General features: G+C 37.4%; 1 protein-coding gene across 4 annotated transcripts in view; it reads left to right on the top strand.

Annotated features, from left to right (window-relative positions):
- vps13c (vacuolar protein sorting 13 homolog C) overlaps positions 1-21,274 on the top strand; it is a 392,379-nt gene that overhangs the window by 105,238 nt on the left and 265,867 nt on the right. For all 4 annotated transcript variants that reach the window (XM_042061414.1, XM_042061415.1, XM_042061412.1 and 1 more), the window contains 6 exons: positions 162-298; positions 3,411-3,537; positions 4,563-4,680; positions 13,938-14,067; positions 17,376-17,445; positions 17,757-17,857. In XM_042061414.1, coding sequence (XP_041917348.1) covers positions 162-298; positions 3,411-3,537; positions 4,563-4,680; positions 13,938-14,067; positions 17,376-17,445; positions 17,757-17,857 — 683 coding nt within the window. The remainder of the gene's footprint in view (positions 1-161; positions 299-3,410; positions 3,538-4,562; positions 4,681-13,937; positions 14,068-17,375; positions 17,446-17,756; positions 17,858-21,274) is intronic.

Below are 21,274 nucleotides of genomic sequence, written 5' to 3'. Positions count from 1 at the left end.
ATGTTTAAAGTATCTTGAAGCATTAAAGAACCATCGCTAACTCTCTGCTAAGAGAAGAGAATGAGTGAAATTGGTGAATTTCTAAATGTTTCATTCTGTACGTATGTATTGCAGTATATTATTATATGGTATGTCTCAGTGTTGTCTTTTGATCCATTCAGGTCTGTCTCACATCATACAGACACGGAAAGTTCTAGACCTGAGAATCAACTTGAAGCCCTCTTATTTTCTGTTGCCATTTTCTGGCTTCAATTATGCTGAATCTGACTTGATGATACTTGACTTTGGTAGTTTGCAGGTGAGGAAAGAGAACATACAGTAATAATGGTCTCATCAACACCTGTAAAATGAGTACATTAAATTGGTTGCAAGATCCCATAAAAGTATAATATGATTTGTGTGTGGTTCGTTGACCTCTGTAACTGTATATCCAACTGTATCATCATCATCAACCATTTTTTATTCAGGGAGAAATTGACTGAGCATCAAGCTCTTATACAGCAATGCCCTGAGTTACAAAACATACAACAACAATAATCAAAATAACAAAACAAGAACAATAAAAAGATACAAAAGGCAAATAATAATAATAATAATAATAATAATTCACAAAAAACAAATAATAAACAAACTTTTATTTGGAAACAGTTGTGGGCAGAGGAAACAGTTGGTGAGATGCCAACTGACAGTTGAAATGGCTGAACAGTTAAATAGTTGAGTAGTTTAAATAGTTAAATTATTTAATATGATTAAATTATGGGCAGAGGAAATAGTTGAACAGGATCTGTAGTCTTAAGAGAGCCAGATTGTATGCTTAAAGCCTGAGACAGAGTATATAGTTTAAAAGTTGAAAGTAGATAGTGTAATGGATATTGATAGACAGAAAGTTTAATGGATGTTGATAGCAGCTTGTTTAATGGATGTTGATAGATAGTTTAATGGGTGGATGAGTGAATGGTTTGAAGAGGATGAATGGATAGAAAGTTGGATGGAATGTGCCTTATATAATGGAGAGACACAGAGAGAGGTAGCTTAGTTGAGCAGAAAGCAGTTGATACAGGTGCAATCAATTTAATTAGCCCAAATCTATGGGGAAAAATAAGCTTGTTTTTTGTTAATATCTCAAAAAGTAAAAGTGAAATACATTGCTCAAGTGTCCTTTTCAGACCTACATTACAGAGTTTGAACGAAGTTTCTATGTTAAACTGGTTGAATCTGAATTGGACACAGAAATTTTGGTTAGAAGAATAATAATAAAACTAGAAATGTAATGCCAGAGGAATTACAATAGTGGATGGAAAGCTGCTGGGTTAATGTTGGTGGGGAGATTCCTGAAGAAAAAAAAGCATTGAATCACTCAATCTTTGAGCTCATACAAACCCTTGTACCAAAAAATCTTGTGTGTCAGGCATTCTTGAGATTTCACACTCAAGGTGGGTTTGACCTTGACATTTGACTTCATCATTAAGTCCATACAAATGCTCACACCAAATTTGAAGCATGTGCGTCAAGACGTTCTGAAGTTGTGACACAAGCACGAAAGCTGGCCTTTGGAAAATGTAGTTCAGAGAAAGCCTAATTGTATGCAATGCAAAAGGCTACCTGCAAAACGGGGCTTTCAGTTGGTGTTGATGACTGCTCATTCTGCACCCAGATATCAATTAGTCCTTGAATCTGTTAAAATCAACATTACTTTGTCAACGTTAAAATTTCCACTAAAATGAATATATATTGAAACAATGTTGAAATTACAACCAATCTACAGCCAGGATAAATTTGGCTAGGCCTAGGTATGTCTGGTTTAGGCTACACAAGCAAGCTTGCATTAATAACCATTGACAACTTGTTATCAGTTAAGCAAGTGCATTTATTCACTCTTCATCTAGAAATTCACGTGTGCTGTGCTTTTCTGCCATCCATAGCAGTTGCAGTCAGCCTGATCCTCCAGTAGCAGAGTGAAGCGGCACCTAACAGAAATAGAAGGAGGGGGAAAGACAGTTGTTAGATAAATATGTTCAACTGAACAACAAACTAACAGCTAAGCCTACAATCAAGTAATTTTACGCCACAACCTACCTCTCATACAAACGTAGTTCAAAACGAAGGCTAAGTTTCAGCCATTGATTGTTTGCCATTTCTCTCGTCAGGCCAGCTATCGCTACGAAAGGAGTCTGGCTGACAATTTGAGTGTGAAGTGCTTAGCTACCACCTCCACTGCACACAACCGCAAACCTAGAAACATTTCCGAGGTCTAGCTAACGTAATATAACTTACCTACTGAATCCTCGGTTATCGCTTAATCAAGTAATGAACTTACTCGGCGTAATACCAGTATTATCAAACTAGCTAGAGTTAAACTTAACGTCCTCTCTAGACGTAGCATCTACAAGTATGTTGCTAAGCTACAAGTTTGAAGCTAACGCCAACTTGCTTGCTTACTTGATTAGCCGAGTCGTTTTAAACAGACTTCACACACTCCATTCGAATAAAAAACACAAATTAATTGTAACTTACATTGGGTGTGGTAGGAAAACGTCCATTTCGTCGTTGTTTGTTGGACGAACCAGACAACAAGAACGTAAACTTTCTTCAAGAGGATGCATGACAGCAGTGCCTGTAGGAATCAATGACGCAAGGAGAACGCTACTGTGCATGCGCACAAGTTAATTACGGGATGTGTAGTTTTAGGGAGCACCAGATTGTATGCATTAGAAGTTGAGACAGGTGACACCTGTGCCAGTGTTCTGATTAGCCCGGGAACTACTCTAGGAGCTTAACGAGCACAGCTGGCTTTAGGCCATTATGACATCAAAGTCATTCAAGTCTATGGGGGAAAAATTAGCTTTTTTTAATCCCATATTTCTTTAAAAAGTATAAACTTAAAAAAAAAAGGCTGAAATAATAACTCTCTTACCCCACTCCAGACCTACACAACGGTTATTTCAATATGTCTGTATGTTAAGCGGTTAGAGTCGCATTCATTCTTGAAAAGGTAAAAAGAAAAGGTTATAATAATAAGAAGAAGCCAGGAGATTTCAAGATAGTGGATTCCATCCACTATAAAGTAGAAGAGGACTTCGGATAACAGAACTATCACAATATAAAAGGTCTAAATATTAGCAAAGCAAGAACATTGTACAACAGCCATATCATCAATCATATCCTTGAAATTCTTGCAATTTGTTACATTTATTAGATGCAAAAAATGTAAAAGCAAATTTACCAAATTCAGATTTAATTTTAGGAGTTTGAAGAGATAAAACCCTGTGAATGTGTATTGTGATTTGATTGATTTCCAAGTTATCCAAGTTAATTAAGTAATTTCTCCATTTTTGCATTAAGCAATATATTTGGGTGCAATTTGATGGAATTTATACATAACCAATTTGTTTTTGTATTTGCATTTATAGTTAACAACTGTGGATCAGGAATCTCAGCAGTTATTATCCTGCTCATCTCTGGAAGAAGTTATGGACCAGGCTTATGAAAAATATTCACTAGAGCTGCGCAATGTTCAGTTATTGTTTTGCACTGGAGGTATGTAACACTCACAGCTCTCTACACTGCAAATAATGAATTCTAACCAAGTGTTATTGATCTTATATTAAGATTAAAAAATCTATTTGGTATTGTTTTTAGAATGAAAAGACTTACCTAGCGCCCTCTCAAAAGATAATTTTGACTTAATTTAAGAAGACTTTAACTTATTTTCTTATCAAGACAAATTTGCTCAACGCACTGGCAGACAAATTTGCTTGTTTTTAGGACAAATTTGCTTAACGCACTGGCAGACAAATTTGCTTGTTTTCAAGATGAGATGTCTTAAAATAAGTCAATTTTTTTTAAATTAAGTCAAATGATTTCACAAAAAAGCGCTAAGTAAGTCTCTTTATACTAAAAACAATACCAACTAGTTTTTTTTTTATCTTGATATAAGATTAATAACACTTGGTTAGATTTTGTTAGATAAGCAGTTTTTGCAGTGTACAAGTTGATTTTTGTTTCTCTTTCAGTCAAATCTCCAAAAAGGACCCAAAGCTGTCATCTTTGTCCATATAAGGAGATCCTGGAGATGACCGAAGCTAACTACTTATTGGAAGTTGCACTGCAAGTTAGCTCCCATGTAGAAAATATCAAAGTTCCCCATCTTAACGTACCAAAGATCACAAAACCCACTAAAAGTTAGATGACAAAAGTGTATAGGGCAAAATGTCTGCCTTTCAGGCTCCTTCACCGGGAGAGTTTAACAGGTGTGATTATTCAAAATCTCCATGCTATCTTCCCATATGAAAAAAACACAAGTACCCGGAACTCCTTATATGGGCAAAGATGACAGCTTTTTTTGTAGGTGAACTTCAGAGGTCTATACGAATAGGGTCAGATGGGTGTGAACTGAAATTCAAAATCAATTAATTTCATACCCCCGAGCAATATATTAAAATAACTCCTTCAAATTTGGCTAAGAAAGGTTTAGCCGATGAAAATCACTGTGGTGTTAAGGTTTTAATTTTTTAAGAAGGTATTAAAAAAGGTATTAAAAGGTATTGAATTTCACTACACAGGCAAAAACTGGAAGGCTTCCCATCAGACAGGTTCCTCCCCCCAGCACATATTGCAGCCCATGGATTTCACCCTCCAGCTCAGCAAGTGCATGGTGGACCAAGATACCAGGATGCCAAGGTTGTGCATTTTATCATTACTATGATTCTAACTGTGTCTCTTTTTAGTTAAATGTGGTTCATGCTGTAACTCTACACTGCAAAAAATGAATTCTAACCAAGTGTTATTGATCTTATATTAAGATTAAAAAATCTATTTGGTATTGTTTTTAGTATGAAAAGACTTACCTAGCGCCCTCTCAAAAGATCATTTTGACTTAATTTAAGAAGACTTTAACTTATTTTAAGGAGTCTTATCAAGACAAATTTGCTCAACGCACTGGCAGACAAATTTGCTTGTTTTTTAGGACAAATTTGCTTAACGCACTGGCAGACAAATTTGCTTGTTTTCAAGATGAGATGTCTTAAAATAAGTCAAATTTCTTTTAAATTAAGTCAAATGATTTCACAAAAAAGCTCTAGGTAAGTCTCTTTATACTGAAAACAATATCAACTATTTTTTTTTATCTTGATATAAGATTAATAACACTTGGTTAGATTTTGTTAGATAAGCAGTTTTTGCAGTGTAGTTTTGAAAGATAAGGTGGATGAGGGACAAAATGCTAATATATGTATAATATAATGCAAATATACTGTATGTGTATTTGGAAATATATAATAATAATAATAATAATAACTAGAAAAGCATTTCCTGAAGGAAATACAGTGCATGAAAATGCAAAAAATATGATGTAAAATATCATACAGAGTAAAAACAAACTATATTGGTTGCTAGGTAGATGAGGTTTAATATAGTTGGAATGACTGAACAGTTAAATAGGTGGATAGTTTATATAGTTAAATGATTTGCTTGGTAGATAAGGTTTAATATAGTTGGAATGATTGAACGGTTAACCCTTTAGGCGCCAGAGGTTTTTTTCCGAAACGATCAATTTTGACATCTTCATTTCAAAAGGCTTTATCTTAAAAGTGATAAGAGATAGAGACTTTCTGTAAATTAGAGAAATATTAAGGATGACCCAAAGTTTATGTAGAGATTAAATGTTTATATCTAATTTGCATATTATGACGTCATATGGTGGCGGCCATCTTGGATTATAGAATTTTCATGAAAAGTTGCATGTTTGAATGATAAAATGCACCACTTCTTTCCCCCCAAAATGTCCCTCACCTTCTGTATGCTATATTGCACAATACTGAATGCTCAGGTAAACAGTAAGTAGTGAACAAACTGTGTAAATCATTACTAATAAATGGCCGAAACAAACCAAATGCATGTAGCGGTAGACTGGCCTTTTGCTGTAGAGATTTTCCATTTACTACATACAGTAGGCACTCTGATTCCATGTATGGGGCACATATAGATTATTCAGATGACACACAAACACAAGTAGACAAGACCTGTTTAGTTCAAAAGCTCATTTGCCACGGCAAGGCACAGATCAGGAGTGAGATGACGAGACAAGACAAGAGACAATGTTAGTATTTTTTTTCTTTTTGTTGTTTTTGTTTATGATTTTTTTCTTAGCTGACAAAGACACACACATCACAAGGACATGAACACACAAAAAGGAACACATAGTGTATGTCCTAAATGATCAGGGAAATAGATAGCAAATCAACAGTGTAAATCATTACTAATAAATGGCTGACATTTTTTTTTTTATGTAGCAGGCCTTTTGCTGTAGAGATAATGACTCCCTATCCCTATCCATACAGGGCCGGCATTCCCATCATCTTGTGATAGACTATGCATGACCTAATGTGTGTGTGTGTGTGTGGGAGAGGGAGAGGGAGAGAGAGAGGGAGGGAGAGAGCGTGTCACCACCTCCACCATGCGAGCAGCATGGCCAGATCTGCCTCGCGCGCGCCGAGTGGAGAGAATTTGCGCAGCTCGGACTAGGCCTACTGTCATTCTCATTGCGACTACCCACACTACCACTACGTTTCCCCCTAACTCTCCTATGAGCACTTCGACCTCGTCTAACATACCCAGTCGCATTAGACAAAGGCTCCACCACGTTACTGTCGCCGCGATTGTGGAGAGGCAAAAGACAGAAGCTAGCGCTATTAGGCTACCTCCAGCCTTGTTCGCCACACCACTAACACCCTGCTAACTTCCCGATGAACACTCCGAACCCGTGAAACATTATTCCCACCAGTGACATTGGGCAAACGATTCAACGTTTGTGCTTGGTGTAAGCTAAACTATGGAGTAAACTCTCACTTTGTCCAGCTGCATCATTGAAGGCAGGGACGCATCTGAAGCCTCACAAAACGAATCACCGTCATTTCCTGAAGGCAGATATTCCCCTTCAGAATCAGGGTCCGCGAATAGAAGACCCAACACTTCATTTCAGGTAAACTTTTTTGATGCCATTAGACGATAATCTAATGCAAATACTCGCTAACGTTGACAATATCGCTCTGACTAAGCTGCTCACACGCACACTAGCTCCGGTATTGCACGCACTGATTCAATGCGCTGTAGCTCAAAACTTTTGTTTAAACCATGACCTTTTTCGGACTCGGGGATGACGTATGACATGTCTGCCACCTAGTGGAGTGGATGTCGAACGAAATATGACACCCTATTTGACTAAATCGGCCGTTTTATTCAGTACCGCATCTTGTCGAGTAAACTCGACAGTGGCGCCTAGAGGGTTAAATAGGTGGATAATTTAAATGGTTAAATTATTTAGGTAGATAATTGATGATAACTGACAGTTGGAATGGCTCTAATGTTTGCTAGCAGTTATGCTAACTATGTTACTTAACTTAGTTAACTTAGCTAATGTTTTCATTTTTAGTAGTTATGCTAACTAGCATGTTAGCAATGCTAACATGTTAACTATGTTAACCATGTGACTTAGCTAACCTACCTAATCATTTTAGTAGGTATGCTAACTATGTTAACTAGCATGCTAACATATTAAGTATGCTTACTATGTGACTTAGCTAACTTAGCTAAACATTTTTAGTAGGCATGTTAACTATGTTAGCTAACCTAGCTAATCATTTTAGCAGTTATGCTAACTATGCTAACTAACATGCTAACTATGCTAACCATGTTACTTAGCTAACTTAGCATGCTAGTTAGCATTTTTAGCAAAACTGCTAAAAATGATTAGCTAACATGCTAGCATGCTAACTATGCTAACCATGTGACCTTAGCTAACTTAGCTAATCATTTTTAGCAGTTTTGTTAAAAATGCTAACTAGCATGCTAGCATGCTAACTATGTTAACCATGTTACTTAGCTAATCATTTTTAGCCGTTTTGTTAAAAATGCTAACAATGTTAGCAATGCTAACTATGCTAACTAGCTACAGTGGGTAGGACTCATAGTTGATGACAAGTAACAGTTACAATGGCTGAACAGTTAAAAAGTTCAGTAGTTTAAAGGGTTAAATTGTTTAACAGTGAAATATTGTAGTGAGGACTTTTATTTTGAAACAGTTTTTGGCAGAGGAAGCAGTTGAACAGGATGTGTAGTCTTAATAGGGCCAGTTTGTATGCTTAAAGCCTGAGACTGGCAGTTGATCCAGGTGGCCTGAACACCTGCCATAGGATTCTAATTGCTGTGATGTCATAAAGGCCCAATGTTAAAAGTCAATGGGGACATTTTGAGTAATTACAGTGCATGAAAATGCACTGTACTGTTCTTACTAGGCAACTTCAACAACTTCTTATTATTATTATTCCGCTTACCACTTTTTCCGTACGCTATTTCTCTTGAACAGTTTAACTTAGAAACTTCATTCAAACTTTGTAACGTAGGTATTCAAACAGACCAAGCTGCTATGTCTTTTCAACGTTGAAACTTTTATACTTTTTAAACTATTAAAGAAAAACTTATTAAAAATCCTCATAGACTTAACATTGCCGATTGTGACATCATAATACGGCCGTTAAGCAATTAGAATCCTATGGCAGGTGTTCAGGCCACCTCTGCAGCCTCAGGCTTTAAGCATACAATCTGGGTCAATTAAGACTACACATCCTATTCAACATCCCAAACTGTTTCAAAATAAAAGTCCTCACTACAATAATCCACTGTTAAACAATGTAACCCATTAAACTACTAAACTTTTTACATTCAACTTTTAAACGGTCTACTTTTAAACTATCATTAAACTATCTATCTATTAACCCTTTGCAGACCGCGCCGAACATTCAATTTTTTCATACTTGATGGCCTTATGGCACAAAAAGGCTTATTGTGTGGTTATGGTACATGACAGAGATATAATTTACCCACCATTATAATCAGGGGAAATAGCACTTTCAAATGGTATAAAATATAATTAATAATTTTGAGGAGAACACACATATTATTTAAAAAATATCTTTAAAATTCAACCCCAAAAAACACAAAACTATCAGTTTGTCAAGATTAATCTCATTTTCCCCCCAATTTCTGTTGTAGATAGAGAAAAACTTAGAGTGTATGGGAGATTCACAATTTTGTCCTCTACTCAGTGATAAAAACAGAATTAATGTATCACCTTTTGTTCAAAAGTTATGATAAATTTATTAGACCTTTGCAGACGGCACGAAACATTCCGTTTTTTCATACTTGATGCCCTTGTGAGACAAAAAGGCTTATTGTGTGGCCATGCTACATGACAGAGATAAGATATACCCACCATTGTAATCAGGAGAACTAGCCCTTTAAAATGGTACATATCATAGTTAATAAGTTTGAGGGTAACACACATTGTTTTTAAACAATACCTTCAAAATTCAACATCAAAAAACACGAAAATATCAATTTGTCAAGATGAATCTTACTTTTCACCTAATGTCTATTGTAGATATAGTGTGTGAAAGATAGACAGTGTTGTGTTCTCCTCAGTGAAAAAAAACAGAATCAATTTATCACCTTTGGTTCAGAAGTTATGATTAATTTACTCATAACTGCAAGTCGCAGTAACAAGTAGAATTTTTAAAGAGTAGGATGTTTTCCTTTCCTGGTTTGACATCTGACCAAAAATACACAGATATAATGGTCATGTAACAAATATAAGATGTTTTACCATAAAAACAAGATGGATAGCTAAATATAGGATGTCTTACTGTACTCTGAGGAGGCAAAATCAATTGTGGGGAGGAAAGATAAAGGCTGAAATAAAGACTAGGCAGGTGGTAACTGCTTCTCCGTGTGCTTCATTCTACTATGAAAACAACAATAAGAGACACTGGCACATGTGTTAGGTTTACGAAAGAGGAAATAAATCATTTTATTTAGATAAGTCTTTAACAATTTCATTAAATAATCAGGAACAACAACTTCAGGTAAATAACATAAACATATGTTTACAAACAAGCAGTAACTATTAGAACTACAAGAATGACAAGACAACAGTATAACAAAGATCAACAAAATACTTTAACATGATGAACAAAGCATCAATTCATATTATAGCATAACAAAGCATCAATTCACATTCACACATATAAACAATTAAAACATTAGAAGAAATTCAATACATTTAACAACCATACAGCATATATTTCGATACAATATATAATTATCGATATCATTTGCCCTACACATAAGGTGATACACTAACGCCACATTCACACCAGATCTGTGGTGTGTGTGTTGTCACAGCTGTGGCGTGTGTGTGTGTGTGTGTGTGTGTGTGTGTGTGTGTGTGTGTGTGTGTGTGTGTGTGTGTCCATCTAAGCCTAGCAGACGATGAGGTGTAAATGCTACTGGAGTTGGTGTCCCTGTCTGTGTTAGAAGGATAGGCAAAGTGTATGCTTTCTACCTGACATGGGACTTGACCAAGCTCAAAATAAAGAAATTGTCAGATAAGAAAATTAGAAATTGAATTACAAATCTAAGCAAACTATTATCACTATAATCCCTGTCATTATTGTTATAAGCAACACTCTTATCACAACCAGAAATGTGCATACGCCCAGTTGGGCGAACACACACACACACACACACACAAACATGCTTACCCATCTGAGGATGATGGGAGATTACTCTCCTCCTCTAGCACATCATTGTCTTCCTCTTCATCCAGAAACTACCCGTCCATGCTATCGTGCCATCGTGGTCCTTGGGGTCATGTTTGCCATCAGCAGTCGGCTACTTTCACCTCAGTTGCACGTACTTCTCTCCCTCCATCTAAAATAACAAAAAATCACAGGTCTGATAGTGAATAGGTTGTTTAGTTTTATTTTACATTACTTCCACATAATCTTAATCACCACCAACCATGACTCTTTTCACTAAAAGTATTTTTGTCACTAAAGGACTCCAATATTGCTTGGAGAGGTAACATTAGTCTCAGAGCTCACTATAAGTGTTATTGCCTTGGCTAAACTATACATAGCATACCAGCTTACAAGCAAACATTGATTCATGATCAAGGAGATATGACAGAAAAAATCTAAACAGCGTATGCATACACATACACACCGTACATAGGCTACTGCAGTTGCGTAAAGACAAAACACCCCCTTAGAAAATGATATGTCGACGAGAAGGTTTGGGTGTATGAGCTCCCATCATAGTTAGCCAACCAAAAACCTCATAATCGTAGCAGCAAACCTTACAGCCTAAAAGTTAAACAATACTAAGACACATTTCTAACAAATCTTCAGTCATGTATTGATGAAAACAGCAGTCAATGAATAAAATCCTTACATTACACCATCGGTGATCAACACACTCACGTCGGTAACATAACATTAACGTTGTCATTCATGTCAGATGTTTATATCTAAGTAAGCTAAGCAACTTGGCTACAAACAACTGTAAATTGTGCTATACATATTACAAAGGAATGAAAGGTTTATTTGACAATAAAATACCGATTAGGTGTACTTGACATAAAGTTGCCAGTCATGAAGCAGGGGAGTGAACTTTATCGCGACTACGCGTCAAGGACATGTTGCAGCCTCTCCTGATGCTAACGTTACCTTACTTAGCTAGTTTTCTGTATCATCAGATGACAAGCAAGCAATCGTTCAAAATAGAACAAATCGACCCCAAAAATGACTGAAAATAATGAGTTTACTAAAGATTACGGTGTGCTAAAATACAAGCTGTCATATCAGCTGAAGTGAACACACACACGCATTATGTTACGGCCATGCATACAAGGTGTAATTACCAGGAAAAATAACTTTTAAAAACGATTTTGAAGTAATAACATGGATAACAAGTAGTAATAACATAAAAAGACTTGTTTTTACCTCAGATGATCCAGTAGTTTCTCCTTTGGACGACGTGAAGATCAACGATGCATAGTGCTTCCTGCTGTTTATCCTCTAGTGGAGGGAGACGTCAACTCTTGATTTTTCCTTCACGTAGTAAAAGTAATTCGCGCCACAAATCCCTTAACTAATCATATCGCCAGAAAGCCTATGATGTGACGTTTTTGAGGAAGTTTTCATTGATAAAATTGGTTGGGGTATGGCGGAGTTATTAGACTGAACGTCATCGGTACTGGGGTACCGAAATTAGAACGGGTTAAACTAGCTGTCTATCAACAACTTTTAAACTATCTACATTCAACTTTTAAACTATATACATTCACTAGCTGTCTATCAAGATGTTAGCATGCTAGTTAGCATAGTTAGCATAACTACTAAAAATGATAAGCTTGGTTAACTAAGTCACATGGTGAACATAGTTAGCATGTTAGCATTGCTAGCATAGTTAGCATGTTTAGCAAAACTGCTAGAAAATGTTAGTTAAGTTAGCTAAGTAGCATGGTTAGCATGTTAGCATTGCTAGCACTACTATAAAACCTTAGCTAAGTAGCATGGTTAGCAGAATTACAAATCTTAGCATAACTGCTAGCAAACATTAGAGCCATTCCAACTTTCAGTTATCGTCAAATATCTACCTATACACAGCCATTAAACTATTTGAATATCAACATTCATTAAACTGCTAAAAAACGTTAGCTAAGTAGCATGGTTAGCAGGTTAGCATTGCTAGCACTGCTTTAAAACATTAGCTAAGTAGCATGGTTAGCATAGTTAAAAATCTTAGCACTGCTAGCAAACATTAGAGCCATTCCAACTTTCAGTTATCGTCAAATATCTACCTATACACAGCCATTAAACTATTTGAATATCAACATTCATTCAACTTCCAGTCTATCAACAACTTTTAAACTATCTACATTCAGCTTTTAAACAGTCTACTTTTAAACTATCAACTTTTATTAAGCTATGCAACCACCATGTCTATCCTAGCATCACCGTAGTAACCATCTCTGGATTATCTGTTTTAACTATACATGATATTTTACATCACAACTTTAGCATTTTCATGCACTGGTAATTCCTTGGAATTGCATTTCTAGTTTATATAGCACTTTTCAAAACAAAGTTACAAAGTGCTGTACAATATCAACATAAATGAAAATGCAAATAAGATAATAATATAACAATCAAATAATATATATTAATTCAATTATTTGACATTTGCAAATAAATATGTTTGGCTTTGTGTGTGGGAAGTGTTGGATTCTGCATTTGTGGATTTGTGGATGACATAATTTTGAGACATTCTTATCGCGCAGCGATCCACAAACATACCCTGAATTTGCACACAAATTCACCCTCCCCTGGACAACCAGTAGATGGCAGTGTTCTGCAAAATGTCAGTTAGTAACTCAGGCAGATATGTTTTTCTGACTGCGTAGCGAGTGTTTTCCCACTGTTTTCCCTACTTCTAATGGAGTTCAGTTCAGTCAAGTCTAGTGGTCTATGACTTTAGCAGGATCAATGACATGGAAACTGACACTGGATTAACTGTAAGTAATAACCAGAATCCAGGTTAGAAGTGGGGAAAACAACGGGAAAACGCTACGCAGTCGGACAAACTTATTTCCTCATTTGCTCACTATTCTATCCCCATATTTATGTGCCATCGAAATGATTATTTTAAGGTAAAAAAAAAAAACTCTTCAGGGAGCCTTTAAGTCGGCAAAGACATTTTACGCAGTCATATAATTAGTTCTGTGCTTTGCATGTCAAATTTGGGTCCTTGAACATGTCATTTCACATTTATTTATGCAATTGCGTAATTTAATTGCCTTGTGACCTTATAGATTTTCATTACACCAAAATCATTAGCTTGCTTATTTACATGTAGTATTATATTTCACCAGAATACAAATGTCTGCTTTCTGCACCTAATTCAATTGCAGCAATGCACCACTGTTGAATGCATATAGGGGAGACGTGGCAGGTTGTTACATATCAATCTATCACGATCAGATTTGTTGTATGTATTTTTTGTAAATTAGTATTAATATTTTGTTTGTTTATCCATTGCAGGTTCAAGTTATTGGGTGAATTGCCACTACTGCATGTTAAAGTCTCTGAACAGAAGATCAAGGGCATGTTCAACCTCCTGAGAAGCATTCCTTTACCATCCACAACAGATACCCTTGCATCTCCTAAGAAGGTATGTGCATCCATGAGGAAGTTATTACATGAGATGTAATGTAGAGAGATGTGGTTTAGTCTAGGCCAGAGATGGGCAAATTATGACCCGTGGGCTGGATCCGGCCCACCACGCAATTTAATCCATAATTTAAAATTATGTTATCATAGGCTGCTGGTTATTTTTTTCCTAGACGACGTTGTCGTTATCGTTACTGCACACTGCTTATAATTGATATCTCCTTTTTAATATTAGAAACTTTTAAAAAGAAATTATAAAGGCAACAGTAGTTCCCACTAGTGACCATTTTTAAACTGTGAGCAGGCACAGCCATAGGCACAGCACTAGCCATAGGTTAATTTGAATGGAGCTGGCAAAAGATTATGAGAACGCGTAGACACAATGCTCTTAAATAAGTCCTATGCAACAATTTTAGCAAAAATTACCTTAATTATGCAGGTTGAGAGTCGTTGTGATGGTTCTACAACACTTTTTGGGTCGTTTGGTGGGTGCTTCGTCTCCCCCTAGTGCTTCTCCGCGGAAAAACCGAATATGCAACTTTCTGTTCGCGGTCCGAACACATCCGGATGTGACTCAGTGGAAGTATCCAATCGCGCCTCGAAAATGTAGTCAGATTGTACAGTAGTTTCTAAGAAGACTGCAAAACGGACTCCGACTTGGCTTTATTGCTGTTGAAATTGTAAGTAGCCTACCCTTGGGTGAACTTGGTTTTTTTGTAATGTGGTTTGATAGTCTCTTGAACAATGTGTTTGCTCGACCGTTTTATTGTGAGCCCTGTATGTGTTTAGCTTGGTTTCTTGATGGCTAGCTCACTAGCTAGTGGGGGTTTAGCGTAGCAGTCACTTGCTACCGCAGCTGCAGGGGGAGCTATGTCATGAAAAATGCGAGACCAAATCAGGCGAAAACCCAGAAACAGCGAATGAATAACCAGACCTGCATAGGGCTTCTTTAAAAGTGACAGTGCACATTTATAAATGATTATGAATAAAAATGATTGAACATCAAATTAGCAGTATTTCTTAAGAAATAAATTTTTTAAAACAAAAGGTGGGTTGAGTTATATTCGGGCCAATACAGGTACTTGTTTATATTATAATGTATTGTAATCCTACATCGCCATTTCACTTCAGAATATCGACATATGAATTGTTTGCCCATCTTTATCATTGCAATTGATCTCATCCATTTTTGCAACAAATTCAAACAAATGGCCTATTTACATCCCAGATAGCAATTAGTCATGGACGCTATGTTAAATCAATATTACTGTCAACGTTAAATCCTTGAATCAACGTCACACTTGCAATGATTGTACATCATTTTGCGCCCTCAATTAATATTAAAACAACGTTGAAATTCTAACTAAAGATCAACATGATTTCAATGGTATTTCGATTGATATTAAACCGAAGTAAACCACTATTTATCTGGCAAATATATATAAAATGTTTGAGTTTACTGTCAAAATGACAGACTGAAGATGGTGTTTAATGGTATTTCATTTTAGCTGGGTGAGCTCACTGAACCATGCCGTGTTTGCTGGCAGCAACAGCCATTCATAGTCAACTATAAATCCACTACTTTTCAATCACCACGTCCAGATTTCCCGGTCAACCATAAATCCATGACTTTTCAATATCTTTTAGTGAACTATGTATCAATGCTCTGTTGATTATTTAAATATGGGTTGAACTCGACTTGATCCAAGGATTACAACGGTACCTCATTTTTCAAAATCGGGCGTACAGGTCAAAAGTTATGTGCATTAATGTACATCCAAAATGCCAAAACACTAGATTTTTTTTTTGCTAGTTACAGCAAATTATATTGTGCCCTCACAATGGAGTCCCGAGTCCTTGTATCAAGTTTTGTTTTGATAAATGAAAGTGTCGCTGAGATATGAGCTAACTTCCTGTAACTCTAGCACCCCCCTAGTGGTTGAAGGTCACCAAATTTATTGTGTGTCCGGATGGGGTCCCAAGTCAATATACCCAGATTGGTTTCTATATGTGAACAGGCTAATACAGTATGAGCCTACTTCCTGTGATTATAGCGCCCCCTAGTGGTCAAAAGACACCAAATGTATTGTGCATCTTCAGGATGGGAGTCCCGAGTCTATGTCCCAAGTTTGGACTTCATACATCAAAACCTTGCTGAGATATGAACTTACTTGCTGTTTGGCGGTTTCACGACTGATTTCGATCGGCTTTGATTGGTGAACGCTTTTGAAATTCAAAAATCCTTTCCATAACTTTTGCCACGCATAGTCTGAAAATAATTTCCGTAAGTTTTGTGAAGATCAGACTAAATTTGTGACCTGTGAAACTTTAGCTTCGCTTTCGCTAAAATCCAATATGGCAGAGATTGACGACACATGATGCATCGAACTCGGCTTGATCCAAGGATTCTAACAGTACCTCATTTATTTTAAATCAGGCCTACGGGTCAAAAGTAACGTGCCTTATTAACACAACACCCAAATTTCTTGGCTAATTGCAGCACGCCCTAGGGATCAAAGGGCACCACATTTCGTGTGCATCCTCACATTGGAGTCTCGAGTTCATGTACCAAGTTTGGTTTTGTTACGTGAAAGCGTTCCTGAGATATGATCTTACTTCCTGTTTGGCAGCTACGTCGGCAATTTCGTTTGGCTGTGACGGGCAAACGCTTTCGACAATCAAAAATCCTTCTGGTTACTTTTGTGAGTCTTGGTTCGGGAATCATGTACCTTAAGTTACGTGAAGATCGGACAAAATTTGTGATCTATGAAAGTTAGTTTCAGTTTCAATGAAATCCAATATGGCGGAAGAACGACTAGGGTCAGTGACGTGATCTTCTCCCGTAACACCGGTACTGACCGGACCTTCTAGAGTTGGACAGGTGGCGATATTTCAAAAGGTCTAGGGGCAGGAGCTAACGGAAAATTAGGGACCCGGGAATAATAATAATAAGAAAATTTAAGAAGAACAATATTGTGCTGCTTTCAGCAAGCACGCTAACTAAACCAATGTTGTTTCAATATCTATTCACCATTTAGTGCTCCTGCACTGTCGTGTTTTTGTCAAGATTGTAATGCTTCTTCAATGTCTATTTACCATTGAGATTTCAATCTCAATCTTTTGGATGGAAAATCAACATCATATGAATGTCACCTTGCTATCTGGGATAGCTTTTGTGGTGAACAATGTATGCATGTGTGCGGATGATGCCCATAAATAGGCAATGTGATTCATAGCTTTGCAATTCATATTGCCTACCTATATTTTAGGTAGACTTTGACTGTGTGACTGTTCTGCAAATATATGCAGGTTTTGGCCACACCTCTGTCAAACACAACCAAGATTTTAAAAGCTTCTACTTTTCTGGACATGGACTCAGGTAAAGTAACAAATGCATATATTACACTTGGATATACGGTATACAATTTGTCTTTGACTTATCTTCACAAGGATATTCTTTTTCACAGTTTGACAAGCCACATGCCAGAAAGACTTTCTCCAAACAGGGAAAACACAGACTATAGTATATATGGCATACTGTGTCTACAGTAATTCATTTATGTGCTATGTTATGTATTGAAACTACTTTAGCTGAAGGAACCAGACCTTTGGAACTTTTTTGGATGAAACTGATACTGCTGATGCTGGTGATGATTGTAATGTGCATGTACAGTATGTGTATGTCTGTAGACTTTGAGGAGGATACCAGTGATGCCTCTCAAGATGAAGAGCTCATGAAAATGACAAAAGCTGAGCTAACAGACTTGCAATTCAAGTTTGAAGTTAAAGAGGTACTCTTTGTTGTGTTATAGTTGGTTGTTTTTTCTTCTATGGGCTTTCTGTGTATGCAAATTTACTCATGATTTGAGTTAATACATTTAGTTTATGCTTCCGAGGAACTGCAAAGTGTCCTTGCTCAGGTGCGGTTCACTAATGGGAGCAGACAGTGAAATATGGTGCATTGAACTCGACTTGATCCAAACATTTCAATGGTACCTCATCTTTCAACATTGGACATACGGGTCAAAGGTTTTAGGCATTAACGCATGTCCAAAACGGCAAAACACATTTTTGCAGAGCTGTACATAGAGAGAGTTCCGCTGCGCGTCGGGGTCCGGTTCGCCCTGTCGGGACATATTTCCTGATAATGAACAGCGTTCTATACATTATCCCTTACATACTCGGCCCTTCAGGCAAGACCCTTTAGAATCCACAGGATATAAACAAAATCTTTAATCAATTCTACAGTGATTTGTATTCCACCATTAACCAACCATCCCAATAAGAGGTAGATATAGAGAGATAGATGCATTCCTTGATTCAATTGAACTTCCCTCACTAACCATAAAACAAGCAGACACATTACATAAATCGCTTACATTCGAGGAACTCGCCAAAGCCCTAAATAACATGCCATGCAATAAATCACCTGGCCCACATGGATTACCGGCCAATTTTTTACCACGATTCATCCACACAGATGTCAAAGCCAACTCCATTCCCCACATGAACAAAACAGCTATCACAGTTCTATTAAAACCTAACAAAGACCCAATCCTCCTCTTTAGCAACCACCCTTTGTCACCTATCAACACTGACCTTAAAATTATCACCAAAGCATTAGCAGCTAGCTTTTTTTTTAATGAAAAACAGGTATACAACATCCATAGACTTTTCAATCTGATTGGCATATCCCAAAAACACCAATACAACACAACCAGGGTAGTTATTTCATGGCGGCCACGACGGCCATGGCCTTGCCCCTTGTGTTGGCCGTGATGCCCCTTTGAAAATCGGAGGTTTACAGGCCACTGTGGCCTTAGTGCCCCCTTCTTTCAATATTCAGCTTTGCGTCCTACTAATAGCGATTTTTATTTAGCCTTTGGCCTGTCAAAATAATCTTAGCATTCATAGCGCAAATTAATTTAGTCTTTTACGCAGTGGAGAAAATGACAGCGCATGGCGAGAAAGAAAGTGAGTCCAAATTCACCCATTCTTCTCAGTTGAACTACTCGCGAAGTAGCCTACTCATCACACAGACATCACATGTATCACATCACATGAAAGAGCTTTTTCTCAGCTAATTGCCGCTAATTGTTGTGGTGAACGGTTTGTGAGAAAAGTAAATAATATGATTAAATGTAATCGTATTATTCTGCATAATGATGGTTCTGCGCCCATCTTCCTACCCATTCATATTGGTGGAATACTTCACGAACCCTTCCTTCAACACATGGCAAACCATATATCAGAATAAACAGCAGACCTTACCGAACACAAAGGCGCAAAGCAGTCCCCTGTACAGTTAGCCGTTCCAGAGTAATCCGGTTTTGAATTTGCAGCAAATTTCGACATGCATGTCTGGCTGGTGTGTTTACAGACATCTTCAACTTCTCCCTGTCCACGTGTGTTGTACCAAGCAGCTTTAAGTCATCTGTTATTGTTCCAGTGCCTAAGAAAAACCAAATCACCAGCTTGAACGACTGGCGACCTGTGGCCCTCACCCCCATCGTGAGTAAATGTTTTGAGAGGCTTGTGAAGAACATCATCTGCAAAATGATTCCACCTACGCTTGACCGTCACCAGTTTGCCTACAGACAGAATAGATCTACTGATGATGCCATCACCAGCGCACTGCATACCTCCCTGACACACCTGGAGAAAAAAGACACTTATGTAAGGATGCTGTTTGTAGACTACAGCTCGGCCTTTAACACCATTGTCCCCAGTATACTCGACGGCAAGCTCAGGAGTCTAGGAATGCACAGCGGCCTATGTAGCTGGATACTGGACTTCCTCTCTGGACGAAAACAGGTGGTGAGAATGGGCTCCATCACATCATCCTCCTTGACCATCAGCACGGGAGCTCCGCAAGGTTGTGTTCTGAGTCCTCTCCTCTACTCCTTGTATACGCATGACTGTGTGGCTATACACAACACCAACACCATCATCAAGTTTGCAGATGACACCACTGTAAGCGGTTTAATCACAAACAATGATTACAGCCTACAGAAAAGAAATCAACAACCTCATGAATTGGTGTAAAGGAAACAACTTGTCTCTGAATGTGTCCAAGACAAAGGAATTGATAGTTAACTACAGGCGGAAAGAACAACAGTTTGAAGCCATTAACATCAATGGTGAGACAGTGGAGAGGGTGAGAGACTTTAAGTTCCTTGGCGTTACCATCTCAGAAGACCTCACCTGGGACAGTCACACTCAGCACATTGTAAAAAAAGGCCAACAACGTCTGTACCACCTCAGACGATTGAGAAAGTTTGAAGAAGCTTGAAAGCTCGTACCACCAGACTCCGAAGTAGTTTCTTTCACCAAGCAATTAGATTGCTGAACTCATGCTGAAGACAACAAGGCACTGTTTTCTTCTACACACACACACACACACACACACACACACACACACACACACACACACCTTTCATTTATTTATTTTTTGAGGAGAAAAAACACAACGAATTTTACTCTATTATAAACCTATAATTAGATGTAATAAAAGAAATCTTGAATCTTGAATCTTAAATTCAAATTTGGGCTTAAAGTTTCACAATGTGTTTAAATTGTTCCACACGATTTCATAACAGGCCAAATAGAAAATAAATGTTAAATTTAGCCTAAATATCTGTAAATATTAAAATCAGATGATTTACAGTTCTATGTAATATGTCATGTTTCATGTTTTTGTAATGTTTCATACAGTAATGCAGGTCTACTGCTGTGAATAGGCTAAATACAACTTTGATCATTTATATAGCCTACTACTGTATAGTTAACTTTGGCCTTGGTGCCCTCCACCAAATATGCCCAACTGAAGGCCTTTTGGCCTTGCCCCTAAAATGGTGAAATTCCAAGCCTGAACACAACACCATCATAGTATCACTATACATAAAAAAGGCATTTGACAAGGTTAATATCATTCATCCATTGGATAAGGACACTATACACATCACCAATGGCCACAATCACCACACATGGGTTCATTTCTACAACCATTACATTGCATCAGGGAACCAGACAAGGCTGCCCACTCTCTCCATCTGTTTGAACCACTCGCAGCAGCAATCCGTCAAAACCGCTCAATTAAAGGAATACGAAATGCCAACACAGAACACAAAATCAGCCTATTATGCAGACAACTTCTTATTGTAGCTACAGAACCTCTGCACATCTCTACAGGAAGTGTTCAATATCAT

This window comes from Alosa sapidissima, chromosome 14, assembly GCF_018492685.1.
Source record: "Alosa sapidissima isolate fAloSap1 chromosome 14, fAloSap1.pri, whole genome shotgun sequence".
Lineage (NCBI taxonomy): Eukaryota > Metazoa > Chordata > Actinopteri > Clupeiformes > Clupeidae > Alosa > Alosa sapidissima.
Note: the sequence above shows the minus strand (reverse complement) of the source record. Positions and strands in the feature narration are given on the sequence as shown.